The sequence below is a fragment of the Anomaloglossus baeobatrachus genome, chromosome 7, assembly GCF_048569485.1.
Source record: "Anomaloglossus baeobatrachus isolate aAnoBae1 chromosome 7, aAnoBae1.hap1, whole genome shotgun sequence".
Classification (NCBI taxonomy): Eukaryota; Metazoa; Chordata; class Amphibia; order Anura; family Aromobatidae; genus Anomaloglossus; species Anomaloglossus baeobatrachus.
Genome location: NC_134359.1, coordinates 128,914,836 through 128,940,824, shown reverse-complemented (window position 1 = coordinate 128,940,824; position 25,989 = coordinate 128,914,836). Strand labels below are relative to the sequence as shown.

The following is a 25,989-nucleotide window of genomic DNA, read 5'->3' as shown; positions in this document are numbered from 1 at the left end:
TATAAATTATTTACACATAAACTGTCTTGGCCTGATTATGTTCATAAAAATATTCTATAAATTATATTCACTTTTAAAGAGAATCTGTCAGCAAGGTTATGTAACCCCCACGAGAGAGCATCATCATGTTTAGTCAGAGACCCCGATTCCAGTAATGGGCTGCTTGCTGCAGTTTTGACTAAAGCTGTTTTATTTGCTACAAATCTGCCAGTTCTGTATAACAATATAGAGCAATGCCAGCCCACCTGCATAGGACTTCCCCGTTGTGGAGCAGAACAACACCCTGCTGGGTGTGGAACAATACAGCTCCAATGCGGTAACAAATTGGGCTTTATTACTGGATATATGGATAAAAACCAAATAGCAAAATATGAAAAAATTAAAAGGAATTCCAGAGGAAAGAAAGTGGACCAACAAACCAAAGCTACGCGTTTCAGACTTGGTGTCCTTTGTCAAAGCTTTGTCCTCTGACAAAGGACACCAAGTCTAAAACGCATAGCTTTGGTTTGTTGGTCCACTTTGCTTCTGCTGGGATTCCTTTTAATTTTTTCATATTTTGCTATTTGGATTTTAGCCATATAACCTGTAATAAAGACCAATTTTTCTCTACATTGGAGTTGGATTTCCTTTTTTCCTATAGTTCTGTATAACACTCCGCCCCCTCAAACAAACACATATCACTGATTGGTTGCTTTCTGTCAAATGTGATAAATCAGGGGTGGGGACGTGGTTGGTGCACCTGGCAGCAGGTTTACTAGTCCTCTAGTGATAATCTTCTGCTGATAAAATAATTATTTTATAAAAACTATAGCAAGTAGCCAAAGAAATAACACATTGCTAGAATAAGGGTATATGCGCACGTTGCGTTCTGCCATGTCAAATATTCTGCAGCGTTTTGTCACTGCATGTGCATTTCAACGCGCAGCCAAAATGCTGCGTTTTGGATGTATTTTAAATGCAGAATGGATGCAGAATTCCTGTGTTCTGGGAAAAGCATCAAAAACGCACAAAAGAAGTGACATGTTGCTTTTTAGAACGCATCAATTTTGTAAAAAATTTGGCATGTGAAATGCTGCGTTTTAAAACGCAACATGCGCATGGAATTTGCTAAATTCTCATAGACTTTGCTGGGGATGCAGAACGCCTGCGTTTATGCTGCAGTTTAAAACGCTGCATAAACGCATGAAAAAACGCAATGTGTGCACATAGCCTTTGGGTGTTTGCTTCTAAATTATGCTGCTCTCAGATAACAAAAACCTTGTTACAGATTCTTTTAATGCCAAACACTTACAGACAGTGGCAAAGTGAATGATCTTCCTGAACAGAAAATCTGAAATTTGCTGAGTATAATACATTGCTGCTTTAACATTACACATAAATAAACAAATACAATTTAAATTATGGATGCAAGAGCAGACCCTTCGATTCCACAAAAACATTCTGACTGTCCTATATGAAGTTCTAGCTGCTGTACTGGCAATGAACATTTATCCTGCGCACATTCATATCAGTAAGACTGTTTATATCTCCAGGTTTCATTTGAAGAGTCTTTGCTGATTTGAAAATTCACGTTTTGCAAAACCAAAGGGACCTGATTATCCTCTGGTGGGGCAATGTTGCTCCAATGTAGAGATCATACGTCACTATTTTGCTATGGAAGTAAAATTACCCCCCAAAAATGTGTCTAGTACAAAAATTAAGGGGGTGCTACATGACCGAGGGTTTCTCTTTGGTGTTCACAAAATCCACGTGTTACGCATTGTCCCTTGAGACTTGCACCAGACATAACACCGTAATAACCGAAAAGTGTTCGTCATCTCAACACTCTTGTATGTTCCACTCTCTGTAAACATCTGGACCTTGTATGATCATATAATGTGTTAATTTGATTCATTTTTGAGAATAATTTACATTTTATAGCCAATTCATATTATGGCAATGTGGGAAACCCATACAGAAAACAGCTGAACCAGATAATATGTACCTAGCGCCAAGTCAGATGGTCATTTGATACAATAAATGAGCAAAATCTAGTTAATTCCGTGGAGAAATACTTGAGTCAATCTCATAACTGGCAATCAGTGAATAATTTGGCTACATTTTACATATTGTCTAAATCTGTAGAGTTACTGATTGTTCCATATTTCATTCAGAATGATTTTAAATATAATTGATAGCCATAGATGCGTCGGTTGGTAAATTTGACATTGCTAAAATTTTTACCTATTTTATCCGTTAATAAAAGATTCTAATCCCTTCACATCTACATACACACAATATTAAAATATTTATAGACCAGTTCCTCATTTTTAATTTCAAAAGTAACCATAATAATGATTGGCTATTTGACTGATTAATATTATTGGCATTTTGTATTTCTTACTATGCAATTTATATACTCAAAATGCTCAAAACCCTTTACAAAGTAATGTGGCTTGCAGCTGAACTCTACCAGACATGAAATTTAGAAGACCAAGAGTAAATCATGTATTTGATACAATGACATTGTAGTGGAAGATTAAGAAAGTTCTTCAGTTAGAAAACATGTTGACTTGTAATATGAGTGATTATAGACAAAATTTGTAGGTATTAGATATTGATGTTTCAGTCGTCAATAAAAAAAAGTAGATTACCAGTTTCCAAAGTTTATTTAAGGGGTGGTCTGGTCTAAATCCATACGTCTGCAGTTCCTCTGTGTGTCACTCTTTGTGACTGCAAACTTGTGAGTTGTTACATTGCATGTACTGTGCGGATTCTCTGGTGTCAGAGCCGGAAACAGTGGTCAGTTGGCCACGAGTATGCAATATTGCAAACTCCGGGCCAGAATCCGACTAGCGGGGCACAGCTTCACTCGGTGCAAGTGTATGAGTGATTCGGATTCTGGCACAGTTCACACGATGGGAAGATTCACAAGTCTGCAGTCATATAGTGACACATAGAGGGACTGCAGACTTATGGATTTAGACTGGACAACTCCTCTAATGGTAAAGCAATTCTGCAACTACATGATTTAAAGTTAATTATGTCTTCATACAAGAGGAACGACTTTCTGCCTTTATCAGTTAAACTATATAGGATACATTCAGGGATGGTAGCCTGATGTAGAAGGGCTACTAGGAGGTCTGGGTACATTCTCAGATAGCAGTATACTATAACTGATCATCAGGGCTTAGTAAATTGCCCTGATGGTTTAGAGGTCACATTTGTACACAAAAGCAAACAAACTAAAGAAAGTTTTGCAAACTATTCCTTACACATCAAAAAAGTTGCACTTTCTACTACAGTAATAAAATTCTGCCCTGCTGCATCCTATGCATTAGGTATAAACTTTAACCCTAAAGAGGCACTGAACAGTTGGCAACTGCAACACAACATTCACTTTTCCTTCCACTGCGGTACTAAGTATAAGAACGGTTTAATGGGAATCCTTCTTGCCATTCCAAAAGGCAGTTCAGTATTTGACTAGTCTGTAACCATAAAGATAAGAGTATGCACCATTAAAAAGGAGTAAATGAACCTTCTACATGACCCCAGATCCTGTACGAATAATCATCCAATGGCTATATCTATTCATACTTTGGCAACAGGAACTACACACTTACTACAACAGTTTTTCCAAACCAAGTTCTAAACATGTAGATCACATTCACATTTGAAAGGGCCTTCAGGAAATCATGGCAATAAATTATAAGTTCCATCTTCTGAATATCCAAGGCACTTATGTAGGAAACAGGACTATGTTAAAAGGAAAAATGATGAATGTAGCTGCTCCTGATATGTAAACAGCCCCTGTTTCCTAATCAACATTACAACAAGAAAACAGCTTCTCGTAGGTATAAGACACTAGATTCTTCTATTTTACCCCAAAAAACAATCAGACACAGTACAATGAACTGGGCATTATAATCCAAAAACATAACCCATCAAACAAAAGTCAACAAATAGGCACCAAAGTACCGAAAATGCCAGGTATTGCCCCTTTAGTTGCTACTAAGTACTACTTAAATTGAGAGAGTGCACCTTAGAATACCCAATAATATGTATTCACCTAATCTGACCATACAATTACTAAGGTGTGGGCTAATATTGGGTTTTCTATGATTTGTTGCACCGTATTCTTGTTTGTAATTGAATGTTAGTGATATAAGAGTGACCAATGTTCACTGCTATGGGATCCTAAGGAAAGAAGAGAAGGAAACCTTCATGTTTCTCTTACTTTTTGGATTTAATATTGGATTTGTGTGTTCCACACTTGATCAGTGTGAATGCGCCCTGTTAGTTGGGTATAACAAATGCATGCCATTTACCTCTATATGAACTAGTGCTACATGACCACTACATGTAAACAAATGGCTGATGAGTTATGCTACATATAGTTAAGGCAGGTACAGCTAAGAAGTGACGTTTCCTTTACTCCCAGCATGCTTTGCTACCCAGTTGGTTATGCATATTTTAAGGCTGTTCATATTTAGGTGCATGCATAGAACAGACAAACTTTGGGAATGAGACAGGTAGACACCATACATATATCGAAAGAGATTCCATCTTGATTGGATTTCTGAGCTGTAAATACTTCTTTGATTTCTACCATCAACAACAGTATCTATTAAAGGAGATGACGTGTCACCTATGCAAGTCTCTATAAAGAAAATCTGAATTAATGTGTGCATGACATAAATCTATGAACTAAGGGTTAATACTTTTGTACTGCTGCTTTGAATTATGCTAGTAGAATGACTTGTTTGTTCACCTTGTCATTGTAGTAGTATCTTCGATGAATGAATCCCCCATTAATTTCACTCACCCAGTAATTATGTTGCACTAGTACAGTCGCAGAAGGGGAAGTAAAATAACAGACATTTAGAGGGTACTGTGAATATACATGAGATTCTGATCATTGGTGAAAATTATTTCATCAAAATGTCCATAATCTATTGTACTCTTTCTTTAATTCACCTGAAAAGTAAATGACTAGCTAGGTTATTAAAGTGCTTCTCTCTAGTCGTATAGAAAAGGCAGCCATTTTGACGTTAAACCAGTGCTCAAAGGAATGCGACATATAAATTTACTGGTACCACTAAGCCAGGATTTATGAAGTTCAGCATCCTATTGAATGGCTGTGTCTTATATTTTTTTAAAGAAGGGTACAGTTTAATAAATCTTTGTAGCAGTTTAGGGGTCAAATGTAACTTTAAAAAGCTCCACCAGAAAACAATACATGAATTGTAATCATTCCCACCCACCCAAACATACAATACATAAAAGGTACAATCAAAGCCAGCTCTGAATATAAAACCCTTTAAAAATGTGTCCTTAGATTTAGGCATTTTGAAAAAAAAAGAAAAAAAAACTGTAATTGACCGAACGAAGAGGACGGTCACATTTCTATTAGAGACCTGACTGTAGAAAATGGCTCTGAATCACAAGTAATCTTAAGGCTCTTCTACTCATATCTAGATGCTGTCGTGCAACTCTTCACTTGGGTCTGGGAGAAGTTGATCTCGATCTGCTAAAAGTGCTGTTGTTCCCAAAGGTCCAAGTGGTACCACAAACAGCACTGATACAGGATTTTAATTCACATCACTCCTCCATGGAGAGACATGTCATACGTAGTATAGTCTGAAAAGGTATACATCAGGTCTGCAACATTAGGAGGCATTATAGTTTTGGGAGGCATTGATGGAGGATGAGAATTGTTCATTCTTCTCAAACTATTTTCTTCAATTTCTTTGTAGAAACACAGTTTCAGTGTCCTAATGAAGAAAAGCAGCTGAAACAGCTATTTTGTGGCCACCACATCTGATGGCTAGGAGGAAGGGCATCACCCAATGTTCACAATCACGTAGTTGTATCATTCCGTCATGCCTCAGAACAACATTTCTGTGGATTCATTTTCACCTTATGCTTTATCCCATCATAAAGCTCAAAATTATAGTTTTCCAATGTTGTAGAGCTACGAGAAGAAAGGCCTGTGTAGGAACATGTGCAGTAGAGTAGCAAACCAGCGCAAATTGCTCCAAGAAGGACTCCAAGAGAACTCATAGCAATAATGGTTACCAAAATTGGATCCAAAGTATAAAGCCAACTTTCCTCTTTGTCAGATCTTGGAGTTACCACATTACTCGTGGGAAACGTTGTGTGGGATTCATAGTCACCTACAATACAGGAAACATTTATTAGATATTGAACAATTATATAAAGAATAGCATACAAAATATAATATAAAAGAAGGGAGTAAAGAACAGAGTAAATAACAGGGGCTCTTACTTATTTTCCCTCCGTAGCTACGTCCCTGTGGGTCATGATGTCTGATGACTGGAACGTCCACTGGAAAAAGCAGAAAATAATACATTTTTAGATGACAAGTAAACAAGTTAAAATATTTTAGAAGAAGTTCGTAAACAAAACACATACATTATATAATGGATATTATAATTTATAGTTTAAAAACAAGGTTTAATTACCAAACAGTTAGAAGGTTTTAGTTTTCTCTTTTCATTTGGCAAACTTTATTAATGTGTCCTATGTATGTGTTATTATTCTGCAATGGCTATATAACAATCTATGACAGTTGAACTCCTTGGTATTAGTATTATTATAAAAAATTATATGTGCATGTTGTAGGACTAAATGTAGACAAAAAAAATTCTGCTCAAGGCCAAGAATCCAACTTCAGTAGTTTGTAGGTAGGTTAGAAAAAAAGGTGTGCTCTGATTGGTTAGTTTAGGCAGCCAATACCTTTCTTTGGCTGAATAAAATTTTCTAGGTAGGTTACAAAACAAAGGAGTGATCTGATTGCTTACGGTAGGCAGCCAACACATTTCTTTGGCTAAATAAGATTTTCTATGTGAGACATTATGTAGCATCACAGTTTTTTTAATTAACCATTCTAGATGGCAGAAAACACCCAAAGACTGGACTTCTTTTTAGGGCTCCGCCACACATCCGTGAAAACCACGTCCGTGTAAAACGGGCCGTTTTTCGGGTCCGTTTTCCGTTTTTTATGTCCGTTTTTATGGTATGTGTGGCCTGCGTGTGTATCCCGTATGCTAGCCGTATGTGCGTGTGGAATGTCCGTGTGTGCGTGAGTGAAATAACTGACATGTGTATGTGTTGTCCGTGTGAAATGTACGTGTGTGGTGCAAAATGTCGTTACTACATGTCGGAAGACAGAGTAGCGGGATGAGAATGTACTCGGGTGAACTTCACCCGACTTCATTGTCATGCCGCGGCTCTGTCTTTGTGCCGTGTACTGATTAGCGGTCACCTGTGAAGGATTCACCGGTGACCGGTAATCCCCCGAGTGACTGAAGTGTCCCCCCCTCTCTCATACTCACCGATCCCCGATCACCGGCGCTGCACGGCGTTCACACTGCTCCGGCGGCTTTTTCTAATTTGAAAAAGCCGGCCGCCCATTAATCAATCTCGTATTCCCTGCTTTACCCGCCCACCGGCGGCTGTGATTGGTTGCAGTGAGACACGCCCACCATGCTGAGTGACAGGTGTCACACTGCACCCAATCACAGCAGCCGGTGGGCGTGTCTATACTGTGCAGTAAAATAAATAAATAAATAATTAAAAAAAAAGGCGTGCGGTCCCCCCCATTTTAATACCAGCCAGATAAAGCCATACGGCTGAAGGCTGGTATTCTCAGGATGGGGAGCTCCACGTTATGGGGGGCCCCCCACCCTAACAATATCAGTCAGCAGCCGCCCAGAATTGCCGCATACATTATATGCGACAGTTCTGGGACAGTACCCGGCTCTTCCCGATTTACCCTGGTGCGTTGGCAAATCGGGGTAATAAGGAGTTATTGGCAGCCCATAGCTGCCAATAAGTCCTAGATTAATCATGTCAGGCGTCTAGGAGACACCTTCCATGATTAATCTGTAAGTGACAGTAAATAAACACACACACCCGAAAAATCCTTTATTAGAAATAAAAAACACAAACACATTCCCTCATTACCAATTTATTAACCCCGACAAACCCTCCATGTCCGGCGTACTCCACGGTCCTCCAGCGTCGCGTCCAGCTCTGCTGCATGGAGGTGACAGGAGCTGCAGAAGACACCGCCGCTCCGGTCACCTCCACGCAGCTAATGAGATGAGTAGCGCGATCAGCAGCTGTCAGTCTGGTAACTCGCGGTCACCGCTGGATCCAGCGGTGGCCGAGGGTAACCTCAGTGACAGCAGCTGATCGCGCTACTCATCTCATTACCTGCGTGGAGGTGACCGGAGCGGCGGTGTCTTCTGCTGCTCCTGTCACCTGCATGCAGCAGAGCTGGACGCGACGCTGGAGGACCGTGGAGTACGCCGGACATGGAGGGTTTGTCGGGGTTAATAAATTGGTAATGAGGGAATGTGTTTGTGTTTTTTATTTCTAATAAAGGATTTTTCGGGTGTGTGTGTTTATTTACTGTCACTTACAGATTAATCATGGAAGGTGTCTCCTAGACGCCTGACATGATTAATCTAGGACTTATTGGCAGCTATGGGCTGCCAATAACTCCTTATTACCCCGATTTGCCAACGCACCAGGGTAAATCGGGAAGAGCCGGGTACTGTCCCAGAACTGTCGCATATAATGTATGCGGCAATTCTGGGCGGCTGCTGACTGATATTGTTAGGGTGGGGGGCCCCCCATAACGTGGAGCTCCCCATCCTGAGAATACCAGCCTTCAGTCGTATGGCTTTATCTGGCTGGTATTAAAATGGGGGGGGACCGCACGCCTTTTTTTTTAATTATTTATTTATTTATTTTACTGCACAGTATAGACACGCCCACCGGCTGCTGTGATTGGGTGCAGTGTGACACCTGTCACTCAGCGTGGTGGGCGTGTATCACTGCAACCAATCACATCCGCCGGTGGGCGGGTAAAGCAGGGAATACGAGATTGATTAATGGGCGGCCGGCTTTTTCAAAAGAGGAAAAGCCGCCGGAGTTTTTATAACAGCTGTGCAGCGCCGCGCTGGAGATCGGGGAATGGTGAGTATGAGAGAGGGGGGAACTGACCGACAGACAGCTAGAGGGACAGACAGACATAGAGACCGACCGACGGACTGAGGGAGAGAACGAAACATAAAAAGAAAAAAGACTGACATGACATGAAAAAAGCACAAAACATACAGGGAACAAACAGAGATGCGTCCGTGTCACTCGGACGTGCGCACAGACCCATTGACTTTCATTGGGTCCGTGCTGCGTGTTGCGTGAATAAAACGGACATGCTGGCGTGAGACACGGCCCAAAAAACGCATCACGGAGACGGACAAACGGACATAACCAAAAACGCAAGTGTAACCGCTGAGATATAGTAACATTGGTGCACGTTTGGCCGTGTCTCCAGTATACACGGAAACGGACCAAACACGCACGTTTTTCACGGATGTGTGGCGGGAGCCTTAGATATTTTTTCAAATAATGTCTACATTTTAACAATACCAGAAAGAGAGTAAAAGTTACAAGAATCTAGTTCAAGAGTGTTTATAAGTCTGTGGTTGTCTAGAAAACAAGACAATTTTTAACACTGTCAATAATAAATTCATAAAATGGCACAAGCAAAGTTAGTTCAGCCGCTAAGGTCATGCCAATTACTTAGTTCATGATAGCAGTTACCAGCAACAATCCTTCTAAACCAGTTTTTTTTTATATATTTCTGAAAATATCCATATTTAAGTGTTTAGACAAGTTTGTACCTTCTTTCAGATTTATTCTGTTCTTGCCTTTGTGTGAATATAAAAATAAAGCTTCCATCCATCACAATCATTCTAAACTAGTAGACATATTTTGTTGTATTGTACCAAATATTTCTGATGCCTTAAAATGACTAATTAACAAACGGACCAATGTATTAAAAAATTAGTCATGCTCCTAGAATATTGGCAAGCCAAGGAAGGGTTTTAATCCTTTAATCCGTTTGCATACCCGCTCATCTTGTTATACCAGATTGACTAATCACATAAAAGATAATGTGCTGAATCAGGGGTTACAGGCCACAAGTGAACCTTAGAGAAGAGCAGTTATATCCCGAACCTTCCTATATCACCTTCTACTCCTTTATACCGCTTTTCAGAAAATACTGGATGAACATTGCACCAGCTGACAGACTAAGTCCGGTGAGATCATCACGATAAATTTCTACTAAGCTGCTGATGCACACCAGCATGATTGTGTTGCTTACTTCTGCCCTTTAGGGAAAAGGAAAAAGTGATGTCCCATTTTGCTGATTACCCTAGAGAGAGGACAATCTTCATTATAATCACATTCGGGCAATTTAGCACTTAGCAACTTTAGTAAAATCCCGGAACTACCATCATTGTCGTCTCAGGTGACAGGCTGATTGAAACTTCAAGACAGTAAGCAAAATGCTGATACCCTGAGGGTATGTGCGCACGTTGCTTTTTACCTGCTTTTTACCTGCTTTTTTGCTGCTTTTTCTTCTGCGCTGTTTAATGCCAAAATGGATGTGTTCTTCTATTCAAGCAAAGTCTATGGGAATTTGGGTTTCTTGTTCACACTATGTTGTTCAAAATGCTGCCTTTTTGTGGCAGAACTTTGGTCAAAAACTCAGCTTTGCAGTGCAAAACCCAAATGGCAAAAACAATTGACATGTTGTTTCTTTGAAAAGCTGAGTTTTTGACCAAAGTTCTGCCACAAAAAGGCAGCATTTTGAACAACATAGTGTGAACAAGAAACCCAAATTCCCATAGACTTTGCTTGAATAGAAGAACACATCCATTTTGGCATTAAACAGCGCAGAAGAAAAAGCAGCAAAAAAGCAGGTAAAAAGCAGGTAAAAAGCAACGTGCGCACATACCCTAAGACAGCAGAGATGACGGGGAACCAAAAAAAGCTGTGAATTTCTTTAAGTGCTTAAGAGTCAGCATCATTTTTCTGAACCATTTCCAGTGGTAAGTAAAGAGAAACAGATGTTTGTACAAAAATATTATCCTTTAATTACATTCCACACAACACATGATCAAATAAGTTTCAAATTTCCATATTTTTTTTCTTTCATTCTCAGGCAGAGGACAAAGCAAGAAGTGCGCAATTATAAGGGAGGAGGGAGAAAATTATTGGATATCATATTTTCCAAGAGTGATTTTACCAGGGTTTTCATAGAAAATAACAATTTACAGCATATAGGTAAGGAACAGCATTCTCCATGCCCAACTGTTTGTAAATAATTAACATGTAGAAACATGGATAACATTTATGGCGTGATTTTATATTAAAGGGATGTGCTTATAATCAGAGCACTTATATAATCACATTAAATGAAAGATTTCTCTGGGGTATCTAAAACAAGGGCAGAATCATGGCCGAGAAAGGCCACAACCTCTAGACCAGGACGTTGAAGGGCACTTGACCAATAAACCAATATGATTATAAAGGTCCATCGTTATTATTATTACTTGCCTATTAAAGAGTATTGGTTCAAAAAGTTGTTGCTTCTCTTATGAGACTTGGATGTTGGGCAACCAACCAACAGAGAACGTGGTATTTTTTTGTAGGCAACTGTAAGAGTGGCACCCTGCATTCAGCTTCACTTTAATGTGATTATCCCTTTAATATAATACCATAACATCTCCCCCTTGCCACAAGGCATATTTTAAAACTATTTTTTCTAATAACAGTTTTCGTCTTTCCTACAAAGAAACTGTATTTGACTGAATACTAAGACAAATTAATTTTGTATTATAGACCTCAATAATTGTATTTTGTTAAATGTTTTAAAGCAACCGCTTCAGAACCAGACAGCAAGATGACAAACATTGTAACGAAGACTTTACATCTCTGGGAAAGAGAACATACATTTCATGATATTTGTCTTTTATGAATTTGTTTTCAAGTCTAGCACCAACAACAACAATAACGCAAGCATCTAAAAAGGCAGCAAATATGTAGAAGAAAAGCACATTAATGATGAACAGTTTCCAAAGAAAATAGGAAATCGAGAGCCAAAAGGTGCCTTGTCTTATTTGTTATTTTTCTTTAGCTCTTTATTATTTGTGCAACTTGTTACTTCTGTGTGTGTATGTATGTATATACTGCATGTGTCAGTGTGTGTATGTTTATATTAGGTATATATATATATATATATATATATATATAAATTTTATATATATATATATATATATATATATATATATAAAATTTCAATCGAGCCAAACAGTAAATGCTATTTACAATCAAGGAACTTTGTTCTAATTATGTGGCGACAGATGGCAAGCCTCGGATACCGCTGTTAGATTAAACAGACAAAAGAAGCCTGGCAGCATCATTTCACTTACACTTTAGAACCGATGTAATTTTTAAAACAGTTACAATAAATTTCCTCCTGTAATTAGGCTCCATGAACTAAAAAAATCTTAGTACAAAAACATAGCTCCGGAAGGAAGCCATTTTGTAAGAAACACTTTCATGCTAAATGGGTTTATAATGCGTTGTGCAGCAAGTTGGCGTGATAACAGACTAAGTGGATCACGAGAATTACTTCTTGAAACATAGATCCCTGAAGAATATTGGTAATCACCACACATAGACTTAACAACCGTCTTCCATACATTGTTATGTTGTCCAAATGTTCCCAAGATAAGACCTACAAAATTCGTAGTACCGGTCTCATCTACGCAGTACCATTTGGACAGCAGGGACTAACAGAATATGGAAATTTACTGAACAAAAATAAAATATCCCCTAATAAAACAAACACAACAAGAAACAGTGAACATTAGGTTGCCTTAAAATAATTTTTTTTGTTTCACGTGAAGTAGATGAAACATGGAAATTTAAAGCTGGTTGAATTTTCTCTGTGTTTTCTCGCTCTACACTGCCTGTTTTGCCTTATGGTATACAGGTACTTTACAATGTACAAAATATTTCAACTTCTAGGCACATAATTATGTGCGCATTACATCACAGAAAAATAATTAGCAGTAATGCCAAATGGACAAAACCAATCTAATACAAAAAGGCTCAAAATCATTATACACAGCAGTGAACTGTATACTAGCATTTCTGTGAGAAATACATTCAAACACCCAAAGAACAGCATGGATACAAAAAAAATATACATTTCTATGTCACTTTAGCATATAAGGCCACCCATTTGCTACCTAAAAAAATAAGTAAAACTTATTGTTCTTAAGCTCCACTAACACTGAAACTGCAAAATGTGTGAGCCACAATTGTTATGTACATTAAGAAAAAAATAAATAAAAACACATGGCAAAATTGCATGTGTCCCATCGATTGGAGATGTGTCTTCATCAGGACCCAAAATAAAGGTCATGCGATGAGATTTTCTCTGAAATGTATGACCAAAACCAAAGAGTTGTAGTATGAAAGATTTCAATTTTTGGTTTAATTGTTAAATATGTGATAGAAAATGCTGCAGAAATGGGTGAAATTAGCTATAACGAGGCAGTGGTAACCCAATGGAATATTTTATTACATTTTGTTAGGTACCTACATAGATAATGTAAAGAGGATTAGAAAATAGAGGTTTTTTATTTAATTTTTACTAGAAAGAGTTGTAGTTACTTTGATAGTGTCGAGATGCAATGCCAGTCAAAGCCAAAATTAGAGCGAGGTGCTAATTTGGCAATAAACATCCTGTTTTCTAATATTGTAACACTTGAAAAAGGCTCCATATTAGAAGGTAACAATCTATTATACCACTTACAAGCTTACAGTAAAGTGGTAAATCTCTATTCATAACACCTTGGATATGGAAACTGGTTTGTTGGTGATTCCATTAAACGTTACCAGAGCCTAAAATTTTTAATTCTAAAGGTGGAAAACTTAAGAGCCAAATTTAGTGTAGATGTAAATACCATATGTAATATTTCTGGCTCTGAAAAAAGTGACCTTTAACATATAAATCTGCTCATCGGATTACTAATGGGTTGTAATTAAAATGTGGCACATACCAATAGTTCAAAATTTGCAGTAACCACAATTTGTGTAACACAATACATAAAACGAATGCACATGTCTCTGACGTGGGTGCCGTTGACATGGCATGGATTTCTCCATCAACACTCTTCCTCTTTCTCTCATCAGCTATAATCTTTGCCCATTTTTTTTGTTTTAAAACGTACACAGAAGACAGGAAGGTGCAAAGGAGTATATCATGTTAGCGTGCACAATGTTTAACCCATTGTGTTGTTTTGAGCATTGGTACTGTCTAGTGCAGAGAAATCAATGGAGCAATGGTGGCTGATTGCTTTCGAAAGCCCAGATAGATTGTTATAACTTTTGTCATTTCACTCCTTCTCCTGAACCTACTGTAGATATTACTTTTCAGCAATGTTCGCAGGGACTTAGTCACTCTGCTTTAATGACATTGACTATATAGTCACTATAATAAGACAGTAATAATTCTATAATATATTGATTTGTAAAGGAGCTGGGCAAAAAGTTGGCAAATACTGCCAAATGAAAGATGGTTGTGAGGTAAGAGATAAGTGACTCAATTAGATTAGAAAAGAAACAATTCAATATTCCAGTGGCTCAGTATTTAAATACGTGCCCAATGGCCACCAGATAGGGACACCTTCTCTGATTATGATCAATGAGAGCAGAAATGAGTAGGTGAATTATACCTGCAAAATGAATAAGAACCAGTGCAGAGAAGAAATAGTGGCATTCCTTAAATTAATCAGTTGTATGCTTTTCACTTTTCTCACGGGATACTATTGCTATATTTTGCATTCATTTTTATGCTATACCCCCATTTTTTTGTTCTTGTCACTTGTCTACAACTCATGTCTTGAAAACAGACCCAATGATTAATATTCTGAATGATGTGAGGCCATAAAAATAGTTGCTTAAGCAAAATGGATTTCTAAAAGTTTACAAAAAGAACAGTTCTCAAGAAACAAAAATATTTTTCTTTTTTTGTAATTGCATATATGTACTATAAGCTGTCTAAAAATGTACTGCAGTGAGCTCCACAGTATTGACAGATACCAGATTTTTTCTACTCCTTTTTTCGGTCACATTATATTTTTTATGTGGCTACCATGTTTTCAAGATTTTCTTTCCTCCCAAGCACAAGTTGGAAAATTGGCACAATCATTTAGGAGAATAACTCATGCTTAGAAGATTCCTGAAATGGCAGCATGTAAGGAGTCTAGGCAAAAAGGGATTACGAAGTAGCAAAAGAACACTATGTATGTATAATAGTGAAGGTAGAATAATATTTGCAAACATTAGAGATTTGTCCCTAAAACTTTGACATTAGTGTCCGTGAGCTCACTGAAATACATTTTTTCTATTAGTGGCGTCCACCACTCTTCCCGTTCTACTTCATACACACAGGAACATGGATATGTATGTATGTTACAAACTTTCCTTCATGTTGTCAGGCAATATTTGTTTTCCATCCCGGGGAAAATTGAAAAAAAAAGCAAACAAAAAAACAAAAATAAACCTTGGAAAAATAATTGTCTTTGAAAATAAAATAAAGAGCATTCAGGTTCTAAAAGGCATTGCCCCTTTATCTCAAACGTATTCCAAGATGCAGCATTAGATTTTAGAGACAGTCAAGAGGGGTCGAGATGTCTATGAGTTCAAAAATATGCAGAACAAAGTATTGTTGGGTTTATAAGGAAAGGGAGAATAAAAGTGCAAATTGAGCCAACAGTTCTTGAGTCTTTTAAGTCTAGATCCAGCGTCCATATCGCCCTCAGCAACGTGAACTGTGATCGGGATCATCTTGCTCTAGTTTTATAGTTAAGGTAGGCTCCACTGCCAGAGGTGCCCCATTAGCGTAGTGTGAGGTTTTGTAGGTGATGGCTGGGTCACTCTTCTTTGCCGCATAGCGGAATCGGTGGTAGTGAAGCACCAAGGCTAGTGCGACGGAGACCAGCACCAGAACAGCGCCTCCTGCTGCCATAACGTAATACCAGTAGACTGGGATGGGCTGCACTGACACCGTATCCACTGTGGGCTCGCTCCCTGGTAGAAGGGTGCCCCCTGGTGGAAAGACACAGAAGAGCGTTGCTAGGTGGGATGTAGGAGGACTAAGATTAAGAGAAATCACACATGCTTTTAAATGCTTTTTCATTTCTATTGATAAAATACACTCTCACTAATCTAGCAGAATAAAAAAGTCTATAATATATAACTATTATAATAAAGTAAAACTACATCTTAAAAATTCCTGACTGCCATGAAAGCCATTATTGAAAGTTTCCATGACTAAAGAAATCATTTTTAATAAAAACATATTCAATAATTTTAAAATTATACATGCTCAGTCCTACTTTTCAAGATAAAAAGTGGAATGTAATAGAAGTCATACAAAAGTGTAAGGATTTCTAAAGAGTTATCTGAGCTTGGGTCTATGAACCAAACACTTGGAGTTACAAATGCAGCATAAGAAAACTTAAATGCAATGCTGGCCTTTCATGCACATATTTTGGGGTGATTTATACAACAATATAGTGGACATTTTTTTCAATCATATTACAGCCACAAGTCTAGACCCGTCTGTGGTTCACATGACCAGAACACACTAAGGCTAAATACACATGTCCTGTAGTTGGAAAGAATCCGTTGGGAAACTGATTTCTGTTCCATCCGTTTTTTAAACATGGGAGTCTATGAACAATGGATCCATTAACAGATTTCTATTTACCCATCAGTTGTACTTGCATTTGTAATGGATTCATTGTTTTAATAATGGATCCGTTACAAATGGCAATCTGTTAATGGATCCATTGTCCATAGACTCTACATGGTAAAAATGGATCCGGCCGACATCCGTTATTTAACAACGGCCAAAAAAGTTATGTTTGATTAATTTTTTTACAAACATAGCTCTAACAGATCCGTGATAACTGATGACTACAGGACATGTGACCCCAGCCTAATATATGCCTAACATAGTGTTGAGCGAGTAGTTAACTATTCGTGCTCGCTATGCTGTTAGCAAGTACTGTCTGCTACTCGAACATTCGTGTTGACTAGCGGGCACAATGTAAGTCAATGTGAAATACTCGCTAAGTAGTGAGTAACCCGAAAGCCGTACTTTTCGTTCGAGTAGCGAATAGTACGGCTTTCTCGTTACTCGCTACTTAACGAGTATTTCCCACTGACTTACATTGTGCCCGCTACTCTTAGACTTGTAGCTGAAAAGTGGGTGAAAAAATGAACTGATATGAGGTCACGTGAAGTAGCCCTTAAGGTGAAGAAAAGGGAATGGTTATCAGTCATAATAACACACCTAGATTATTCCATAATTATTCTATTGCAATCTCTATATCTTATATAAATGTGCCAAGAGTATAAGTACCCTCCACATGACATGGGTGGTATGACGGTATGACCTAATGATGTACTATTTGTCCCTTTTTTTGCTTTAGCTAAAAAAACCCAAAAAGAAACCATCCATCCAAAGATTTTATCTAGTAAATGCAGAGCTGCTTGAAATTAATGAGCACGCAAACCTCTCTAAAAACTATCTTCTCTCCTCTGAAGCACCTCCTAAGCAGGAGCCATTAATATGTTCCGTGACTGCACAAGTTCAAGCAGCTGAACAGCTCAAAAATAATTTCAAACAAACTTTGTCTACAAATATTTGGTCTGTTAATGTCTGCCAGAATTTTATGAAGTGCGTAAACCGGGATGCGAAATGTTGACTTGATGTGCAAGACGATTTGTAATGAGAAAAGTAAGAAGAAAAGGATGCCTTTAAATCTACTTGACTAAAGCGAGTGCGAATTCCCTAACTTTTCAGAAATTGCTTGTCTCTGATCTAGACTGGCCTTGGCTGCAGCTAAATTTATGTTGAGCGAAAGACATCCAGTTAAATTCTTGGAGGTGTATGAAATACCACAGAATGTAAGCTGGACCTTGAAGAAATATACAGTTTCCAATAACACAGGGTCAGCCAAATCCCTTATCATGTAGATTTGTCTATATGTTGCCGGCTCAGCAATACTGTTCTCTTTCTTAATTTGTCAACTTAACTTGAACAGGCAATGCATTTTTTTTTCTTCTTCTCAAGGGTAAGTCAACCTCTCTGTAACTATTCATATGTCAAAGGTTTAGATGTGTGCAGACTGTGTAGAATAAGAAGTAAAATGTTCAGGATTGCAGCTTGCCCTTCCAAATATGAACTTTTATGAATATTAATTATGTACAATGTGGCTACAAAATTAATAGGATGAGAAGAAATTAAAGCAGTATAAGCTATATAAAAAATCTACAGCCATTGTGTTTAATGGAACATTGGTAACGTGGGATTTCCTAATTATTATTTAATAACCATAGGTGAGATTTACTGAGGCCTAACAGATTAACAGTCAGCAAATTTGTACTACATGGCTTCTTTACCTTACCTGACTTATTTCTTAATAATTTGTACTCAGTCCAATGTAGAAGGGAGATGTCAACAATCCCTAATCCTGTTTAGAACGTTTTATAATGTGTGCATTTTTCTGCTGTAATTTTTCTTTCCCTAATACTTCAAATAATTTCCGAATATGTGAATGGATTTTTTTGGTAGATGAGTTGGGCAAAGAAAATTCTACAAAATCTGTGTAGTGTGCATAGGTTCAAGCATCATGGCAATATGACAAGATTGTGGGTTCTGACTGAATCTTTAATACCTAATTATCACTTGCAGCTCTGTTCCTTAACTCATTAATATTCAGTGAAAGCTTTAGATATTCATCTGTGTGGTGTCCTATGCAGTGTTTTATGGAAAAATGTCTATTCAGTTTTTTCCTTATTTATTTTTTTAGACAGAAGTGGATCCTGTAAGAAATAGAAATATACGTCTTTTCATAAACCTTTTCATGAACCTTTAACTAGATTCATGCTGTTTGAACAAAAGGCAGCATGAATCAGAGCTTGGCTGCACAAAAGTAGTCAGGTATGTCTTTCTCTGAAACTCTGCAGTGTTTCAGAGAAAATATAGTTAAAAAAAGTCAGACCATAGTGTAAGACCTGAATAGTCCAGTTAGTTTATTCCCATCCAGTTCCAGTTGATTACCAGGTCTATCCCTTTGTAAACACATGGGAGACACCTGTCAATCAATTGGAGAAGGTGGGGAGATGTCGGCTAAGGGCATCACCAGACTTGTAAGATTCTGACACTTCACACTATGGTTTCTCTGGTGTTTCTGAGTTACACAGGCAGGCTCGGGCATCAACCAGCTGTGTGCTCATTAATGATCAGGCTAGCAAGACTTAATCTCTACTAGTCTGCTGGTTACCCACTAGAATCACATGTTGTGGGAATCCTATCACATTTACTCCCCGTCTTTCTAAGATGATGGAATCTGTCATCCCATGATGACTATAGTTTATTGACTGTGTTGGTCTGTGTGCTGGTGAGTCGCAGTCCTGCTGGTGATTATATTGCGTGGTGCTTAGAGTTGTTCTGGAATTCTCTCATCGTCTTGTTGTTTCCTCTCTGCTCCTATTTTACTCCTTATCTCTTATTGTGTTTTACCTTTGTGTGAGCGTGCTGTCAGATAGTGTTTTGGTTTCCCCTGTTTGACTATAATGGTTGGTGTTATCACTCGCCTGTCCCAGCCCTCACCTGGGGTTGGGAGAAAGGGGGTATAAGATCAGGGCAGGTCAGAACCCCTAGTCTGAGTGCCAGTCTACTGCTCTCCCCTATCATCACGACTATACGTCCCTGTGGTTGCCAGCCAGCGCGTTTCAAACTATGCTTTTCCTGAAATACAGATGAGTTTCAGAGAAATTATCTGGCTCTGATTCATGCTTTGTGTGGATCAGGAAGCATGAATCTAATGACAAGTTCTCTTTAATATTTTCCATCCACTTTGGCTAAATAAACTACATAAAAAAAACTAAAACAAAAGCTGTATGTATGATTTCAGCCTTCATCAGACATTGTATTGTTCATGCTGAGCCGCAGCACTGGGTTTAGACTAATTTTAATGTGATTTTATGTTGAAATGTTAGGAGTATTAGGAAGACTGGCTAAAGTAGAACAGTGATGTCTGCCTATTTTCAAAACTTCACTGTTATAGGGAGGAATCAAGGTATAATGAAGTGCTGAAGATGTGTACTTGAACATTCCTGCAGCAGATTCATGGCTATGACAATTTCCTGGCCTCGCAGTCTATTGTTCATTCTTTGTAGCAATGAATGTGTCACAGTAAAACTTCCTCAATGAATGTCCCCGAATGTAAAATCAAAATCTGGGAACAAACAGCACCCTGTTCGCCTTGTCACCTCCCGTCCTGAAACTATTACACATTAACTGCTATATTGAAAGGGGTGTACTAGGTACAGATAATGAGTGGGATAACAAGGCACAATCACTTAGAGGCAATGTGAATAACACAGATCCAAGGACTTTCACGGGTAAGGTTCACATTTCATTTTGTGCGACAAGAAACAAAACAAAGGACGGGACACCATTTTTTACATAAATCCACCTGTTCTAAGGAGCTTTTCAACTATGAACCAGACATTAGAGGATTTTCAGCACATAGATGAAAACCACTGTATGCAAGGCTTTTACATTGTCTGAATCCAAGACTTTCCTAACAACATGCCAACCTTAGGGGTCATGATAAAATGTACGTATGAGGTAGTATGACTGAAGCCATTGTTCACAGTCATATTCATCAGCCCTACAATAAATGTGCCATTACTAGTCCAGGGAAAAAAGACAAATGAATACGCCTCATGCACATGGGCATATTACGAGTTCACAGAACCACTATATTATATGGGGCAGTAATACAGCACCTATTGTATCTTTGTATGAAATTTTTGCTATTGGGTTCTGTATTCGGGGGAGAACATTTCTGTGATATGTCACCATAAATAATATGGCCCCTTGTCTTTCTTTTTACCCTGTGCCAAATTTATCAAAATATGATTTCCATCATCATGATGTTTAAAGGGAATCTGTCAGCCGGTTTTTGCTACCCCATCTGACAACAGCATGATGTAGGAGCACAAATCCTGATTCTAGAGATGTGTCACCTCCTAGGCTGCTTACTGTAGTTTTGATAAAAAATTGTTTTATCTGATGAAGATTTAGCAGTGCTCTGAATACTGAGCTCTGTATAAAGGCTGCTTTACACACTACGATTTATCTGACGATCTCATTAGCGATGTGACACGCCCAGATCGTAGTTATGATTTGCTGAGATTGCTCATAGGTGGTTTATTAGCGGTCACACGTAACGATCTCACAAGCGACGCAAAATCGTTCAGCGATATATTGTTTGATCAAGGCGGTCGTGTGGATGTTGTTCGTCGTTTGCAGGGTGTCAAACGTACCAATATGTCTGCTGCGTTCCAAATGATGAACAATGTTTTGAAAGTAAACGACGTGTCAACGATCAACGATTTTCAACCTATTTGCGATCGTTCGGAGTCGCTCGTAGGTGTCACACGCAACGACGTGGCTAACGATGCCAGATCTGCTTCACAGAATCCGTGACCCTGACGACTTATCGTCAGATAAATCGTAGCGTGTAACGCCGCCTTAACTCCGCCCAGACCACTGATTGGCTGTTTTCTATGTACACTGTGTATAGAAAGAAAGCTACCAATCAATGGTGAATAACATAGCTAGACTACAAGCTAGAAGGTTTACTAGTCCACTAGTGATAATCCGCTGATACAACAATGGCTTTATAAAAAAAAAAACTACACTTAGCAGCCCAGTAAGTGACACATTGCTGAAATCAATGTCTCTGTCTATACATTAGGCCTTCTTCACACATCCATATAAAGCACAGATGAGAAAAATGGTGTCATCAGTGTTTTGGATCAGTGTGTTTTCCATATGTCGTCATTGTGTCATCCGTATGTCATCTGTGTGTCATCCATGTGTCATCAGTGTGTCATCAGTGTGTCAGCCGTGTGTCATCAGTGCGTCATCAGTGTGTCATTAGGGCGTCATCAGTGTGTCATTAGTGCGTCATCAGTGTGTCATTAGTTCATCTTCTGTGTGTTTGTTCTTACCATCAGTGTTTATTTGGTTTTGACAAAGAAATAATTAAATGACAAAGCTTCTCCTACACTTTTCAGTGTTAAACACATATAGTACATGGATGGCATCCGCGTGCTGTACGTGTTTTTCACAGAGTCATAATCTTGTATTGGCTTTTGTCATCTGTTCAGCTGATAAAAAACAGACGTGTGTAGGTTATAACAGGTACATGTGGTATCCATGAAAAACATGGATACCACAGGTACGGGAAACACGTTCTTGTAAAGAAGGCCTTATTCTGCTCTCAGATCTGGTAGCAAACTCCTGATGATTGATTTGCTTCAAAGAAGCACTCCCATTAAGGTTTTTATCCGTTAAATGTGTGTATATGTGCATGTAATATAGTGTGAGAGTATTTATACAGTGTGTCCACCCATATCCTGTCCACCGCCATTAACTTGAGAATGGCGGCAGCTATAGGAATAAAAGTTGTGTCTAGGTATAGTAAAGTAGCCATGCATTACGCAATGAAACCACCTATAGCGCCACCTGGTGGAAAACAACGGAGTTAGCATTTTTATCTCAAAAACGGAACGAGATAGAGAAAAAAAGTGGATTAAAAAATTGTAGGGCATCATCAGTTCAATACGAAACGCCACCTTGCATACAGAAATGCTATGATATGAAACCCATTACCCCCAAAAACATTGAATGCTGGTCACTCATATGGTGCTCATTTAACTTTGATGCTCAAAGTGACCACCATCAGCTGCAATGCACATCTGGACTCTGGACAGCATACTGTATCTTGCTGCACGTTGTGCAATATGGTAGGTGACACGCTTGCACAAGCATCTGTGATACGTCATCGTAGGTCCTGCAATGTTGGTGGAGGGGTCGCATACACCTGCTGTTTGATGTGACCTCACAGAAAGAAGTCCAATGGGGTCAGGTCAGGTGAGCGTGGAGGCCACTTCACGCAGCCACCATAACAATGACTTGTAGGAAGGTCTCCATGAGGTATCGCTTCATGTCCGCAGCCTTGTGAGTTTTACACGTTCTAATCATAGCATTTCTGTATGCAAGGTGTCGATTCGTATTGAATTGATGATGCCCTACAATTTTGTAATTCACTTTTTTTTCTCTATCTCATTCCATTTTTGAGATAAAAATGCTAACTCCATTGTTTTCCACCAGGTGAGGCTATAGGTGGTTTCATTGCGTAGCGCATGGCTACTTTACTATACCTAGACACCACTTCTATGCCTATAGCTGCCGCCGTTCTCATGTTAATGGTGGTGGACAGTATATGGTTGGACATACTGTATGCTCACCTACTGCTGCTCCCTCCGATCTCCAGTGCCGTTCTTCTTTTCTGAGTGACGTCAACACAATTCAGACTAGCTGACTTACTCTATGCACTAAGCATGAGCCGGAAGTCTCTTTTAGGCTACGCTCACACTAGCATATAGCATTCAAGGAGTCTCTCATGTGAGAGAATGGGATTCAATTTGCCAATGACACTCATCTCAAACTGCTGCGATCATGAGCTGTCACTCACTGTGATTATCTTGCATGTGAGAATCAGAACACAGGTATGGAGAAGATGGAGAACTTAATTTCTCAATTTTCTCCATTCTCTGTGCCAGCGTATATAGGATGATATCTGAGTGCAGTCCAATGTTTTGCACACACCCATAGAGTTGAATGGGTGAGCACCTTCCAATATAAGCAATTTTTTTCTCATGCCGACTCAGCATTAGAAAATAAAATGTTGGTCAGCACTGTCCATAATATAACTTTGATCCGAGGGCTATGAGATAAAACATTGGATAGCACTCGTCTGAGTTATAAGCCAGCCATATGCTAGCATGAGCGTATCTTACAATGTAAGTCTATGGAGCCTCGTTATGATACTGAATAGACTTACAATGCAACAGTCACTTGTGGGTCACGCAGAGGGCAGCGTGACCGGTGAGTCTCTGCAGAGTGGCGATGTCACTCAGAAGACAACAACGACACTGGACACAAGAGAGCAGCGGTAGGTGAGTATATAAATACACTCACACTACATGACATACAAATGCTGTATATACATATCTGATGTGCAAAACACATAATGGGGTGCTTCTTTATTGAACTTTGCACAAAGATGCTATTTTGTTTGTTTTATTCTTTTTTAGCATTAAAGAGGTGGCTCACTGCTCAGCATTAGTGGCCACATCAATCTAAATCTCATAGGGAATTATTTTCTAAAATACCTTGTGTAGTACATTCTGCCTCTTTGCGGTGCTATTGTAGTCTGCACAACCCCAACAAGTGACCCCTGGGCTCCATGGCCTCTGAGATCCAGTGATGTTAAGTCAACTTCCAGTTGAACCGACATCACCGAGGCTGGCCCCAATCTTCCTTAGTGACTGGGCTGTGGGCGGAGTTTCACCACTCGTCACAACCCAGCATCGCTCCTGCTTGTGGTGCTCCGCAGTGAAGGAAAGAGCGGGGAGATGCTGGGCTGTGACGATCGGTGAAACACCTCCCAGCTCAGTCACTAAGGGAGAATGGGGCCGGCCGCAGTAATGTAGGGTCAACTGGAAGTTGACGGGACATCACCGGATCTCAGAAGTCAAAGAGCCCAGGGACGGGTCACTTGATGGGAATGTGTGAACCCAATAGCGCCGCTCAGAGTAAGAATTTACTACATAAAATATTTCAGAAAAAGCCTTCTCTATAAGATTTACATCGATGTGGTCACTAATGCTGAGTAGTGAACCAATCCTTTAAGTCAAGGATCTGGTAAAATGTCACACAATAGTCTAGCATAGACTAGACAAAAAAACAAAAAATATCTATAAGAACACGCCAAACATGAAAAGAAGAATAGGGTGGGCCATAAGTATATATACACTCTGATAAAATGGAAGTGGTTGCTGATATCACCTTACCGTTTGTGGCATATTAGTACATGGGAGAGGCCAAACATTTGAGGATGGGTGATGCCCATGGCGGCCAACTGCAAAGCCACCATTTTGATTTCAACTTTATTATTTCAATGGGAAGGGGGTCATGTGACACATCAAACACATAGAGAATTGCACAAGAAAAACAATGGTGTGCTCAAATTTAACATAGCTTTATTCATTATCGAGTTATTGACATGTTTGTGACATGGAACAATGACAGTAACCCACTAAAGGATGTACTCAAAAGTGGTGCTCAATGTGTTGAATTGTGTTGAATTGTCAATGCGATTCTCTTCTCTCGCTCTTGACACACCGAAAGCAATACCGCAGATCCAGGATGCAGGACACCTGAAACAACGGATACAGAAGGCCTGTGGTAGCATTTCTTCTGTGGTATTGCTCTCGGTGGGTCAAGAGTGGGAGAAGAGAATCGAGTTGACAATTCGACACAATGGGCACCAGTTTCAGCACATCCTTTAGTGGGTTACTGTTGTTTTACCATGTCACAAACGTGTCAATAACTTGATAATGAATAAAGCTACGTTAAAAATGAGCACCCCATTGTTTTTCTTGTGCAATTCTCTATGAGTTTAATTTGTCACTTGACTCTCTTCCCATTGAAAAAAGTAAAGTTGAATTCAAAATGGTGGCTTTGCAGATGGCCCTATGGGCGTCACCCGGCTTCAAATGTTTGGCTCCTCCCATGTATTAATATGCCACAAACGGTAAGGTGATATCAGCAACCACTTCCATTTTATCAGGGTGTATCCATACTTCTGGCCCACCCTGTACATTAGCACAAACAATTTGCAACTTGTAGAAAGTGTCTAGTGATGAATTAGGCGAAAAAAGAAGAAATTGTCTCTAAGTGCAAAAAAAGGGGCCAACACAGATAATGAATTAACCATAAAAAAAGAAACAAGAAGAGAATCATTTCAAAAAGAAAGAAAATCAATGTTGTATAGTTGCTGTGCCTCCTTCTAGCCTCCAGGGAGGTAATTCAGCAGTGTGAATGAGGCCTATAGGATAATGGGCATTTCAATAAGATAGATATAGTATATATTAACTATTAATATTGTATAT

General features: G+C 39.0%; 1 protein-coding gene across 2 annotated transcripts in view; it reads right to left on the bottom strand.

Annotated features, from left to right (window-relative positions):
* Positions 1–540: 540 nt before the first annotated feature.
* The window catches only part of NRP2 (neuropilin 2), a 185,771-nt gene continuing 160,322 nt past the window's right edge, over positions 541–25,989 (bottom strand). Inside the window, exons 16-17 of one of the 2 annotated variants that reach the window (XM_075317693.1) lie at positions 6,268–6,327; positions 541–6,155 (exon numbers count right to left, since the gene is read on the bottom strand). In XM_075317693.1, coding sequence (XP_075173808.1) covers positions 5,860–6,155; positions 6,268–6,327 — 356 coding nt within the window. In that variant the 3' untranslated portion in view covers positions 541–5,859. Of the gene's footprint in view, positions 6,156–6,267; positions 6,328–10,934; positions 15,988–25,989 lie in introns of those variants that run through there. The other variant, XM_075317694.1, reaches the window with a different exon arrangement.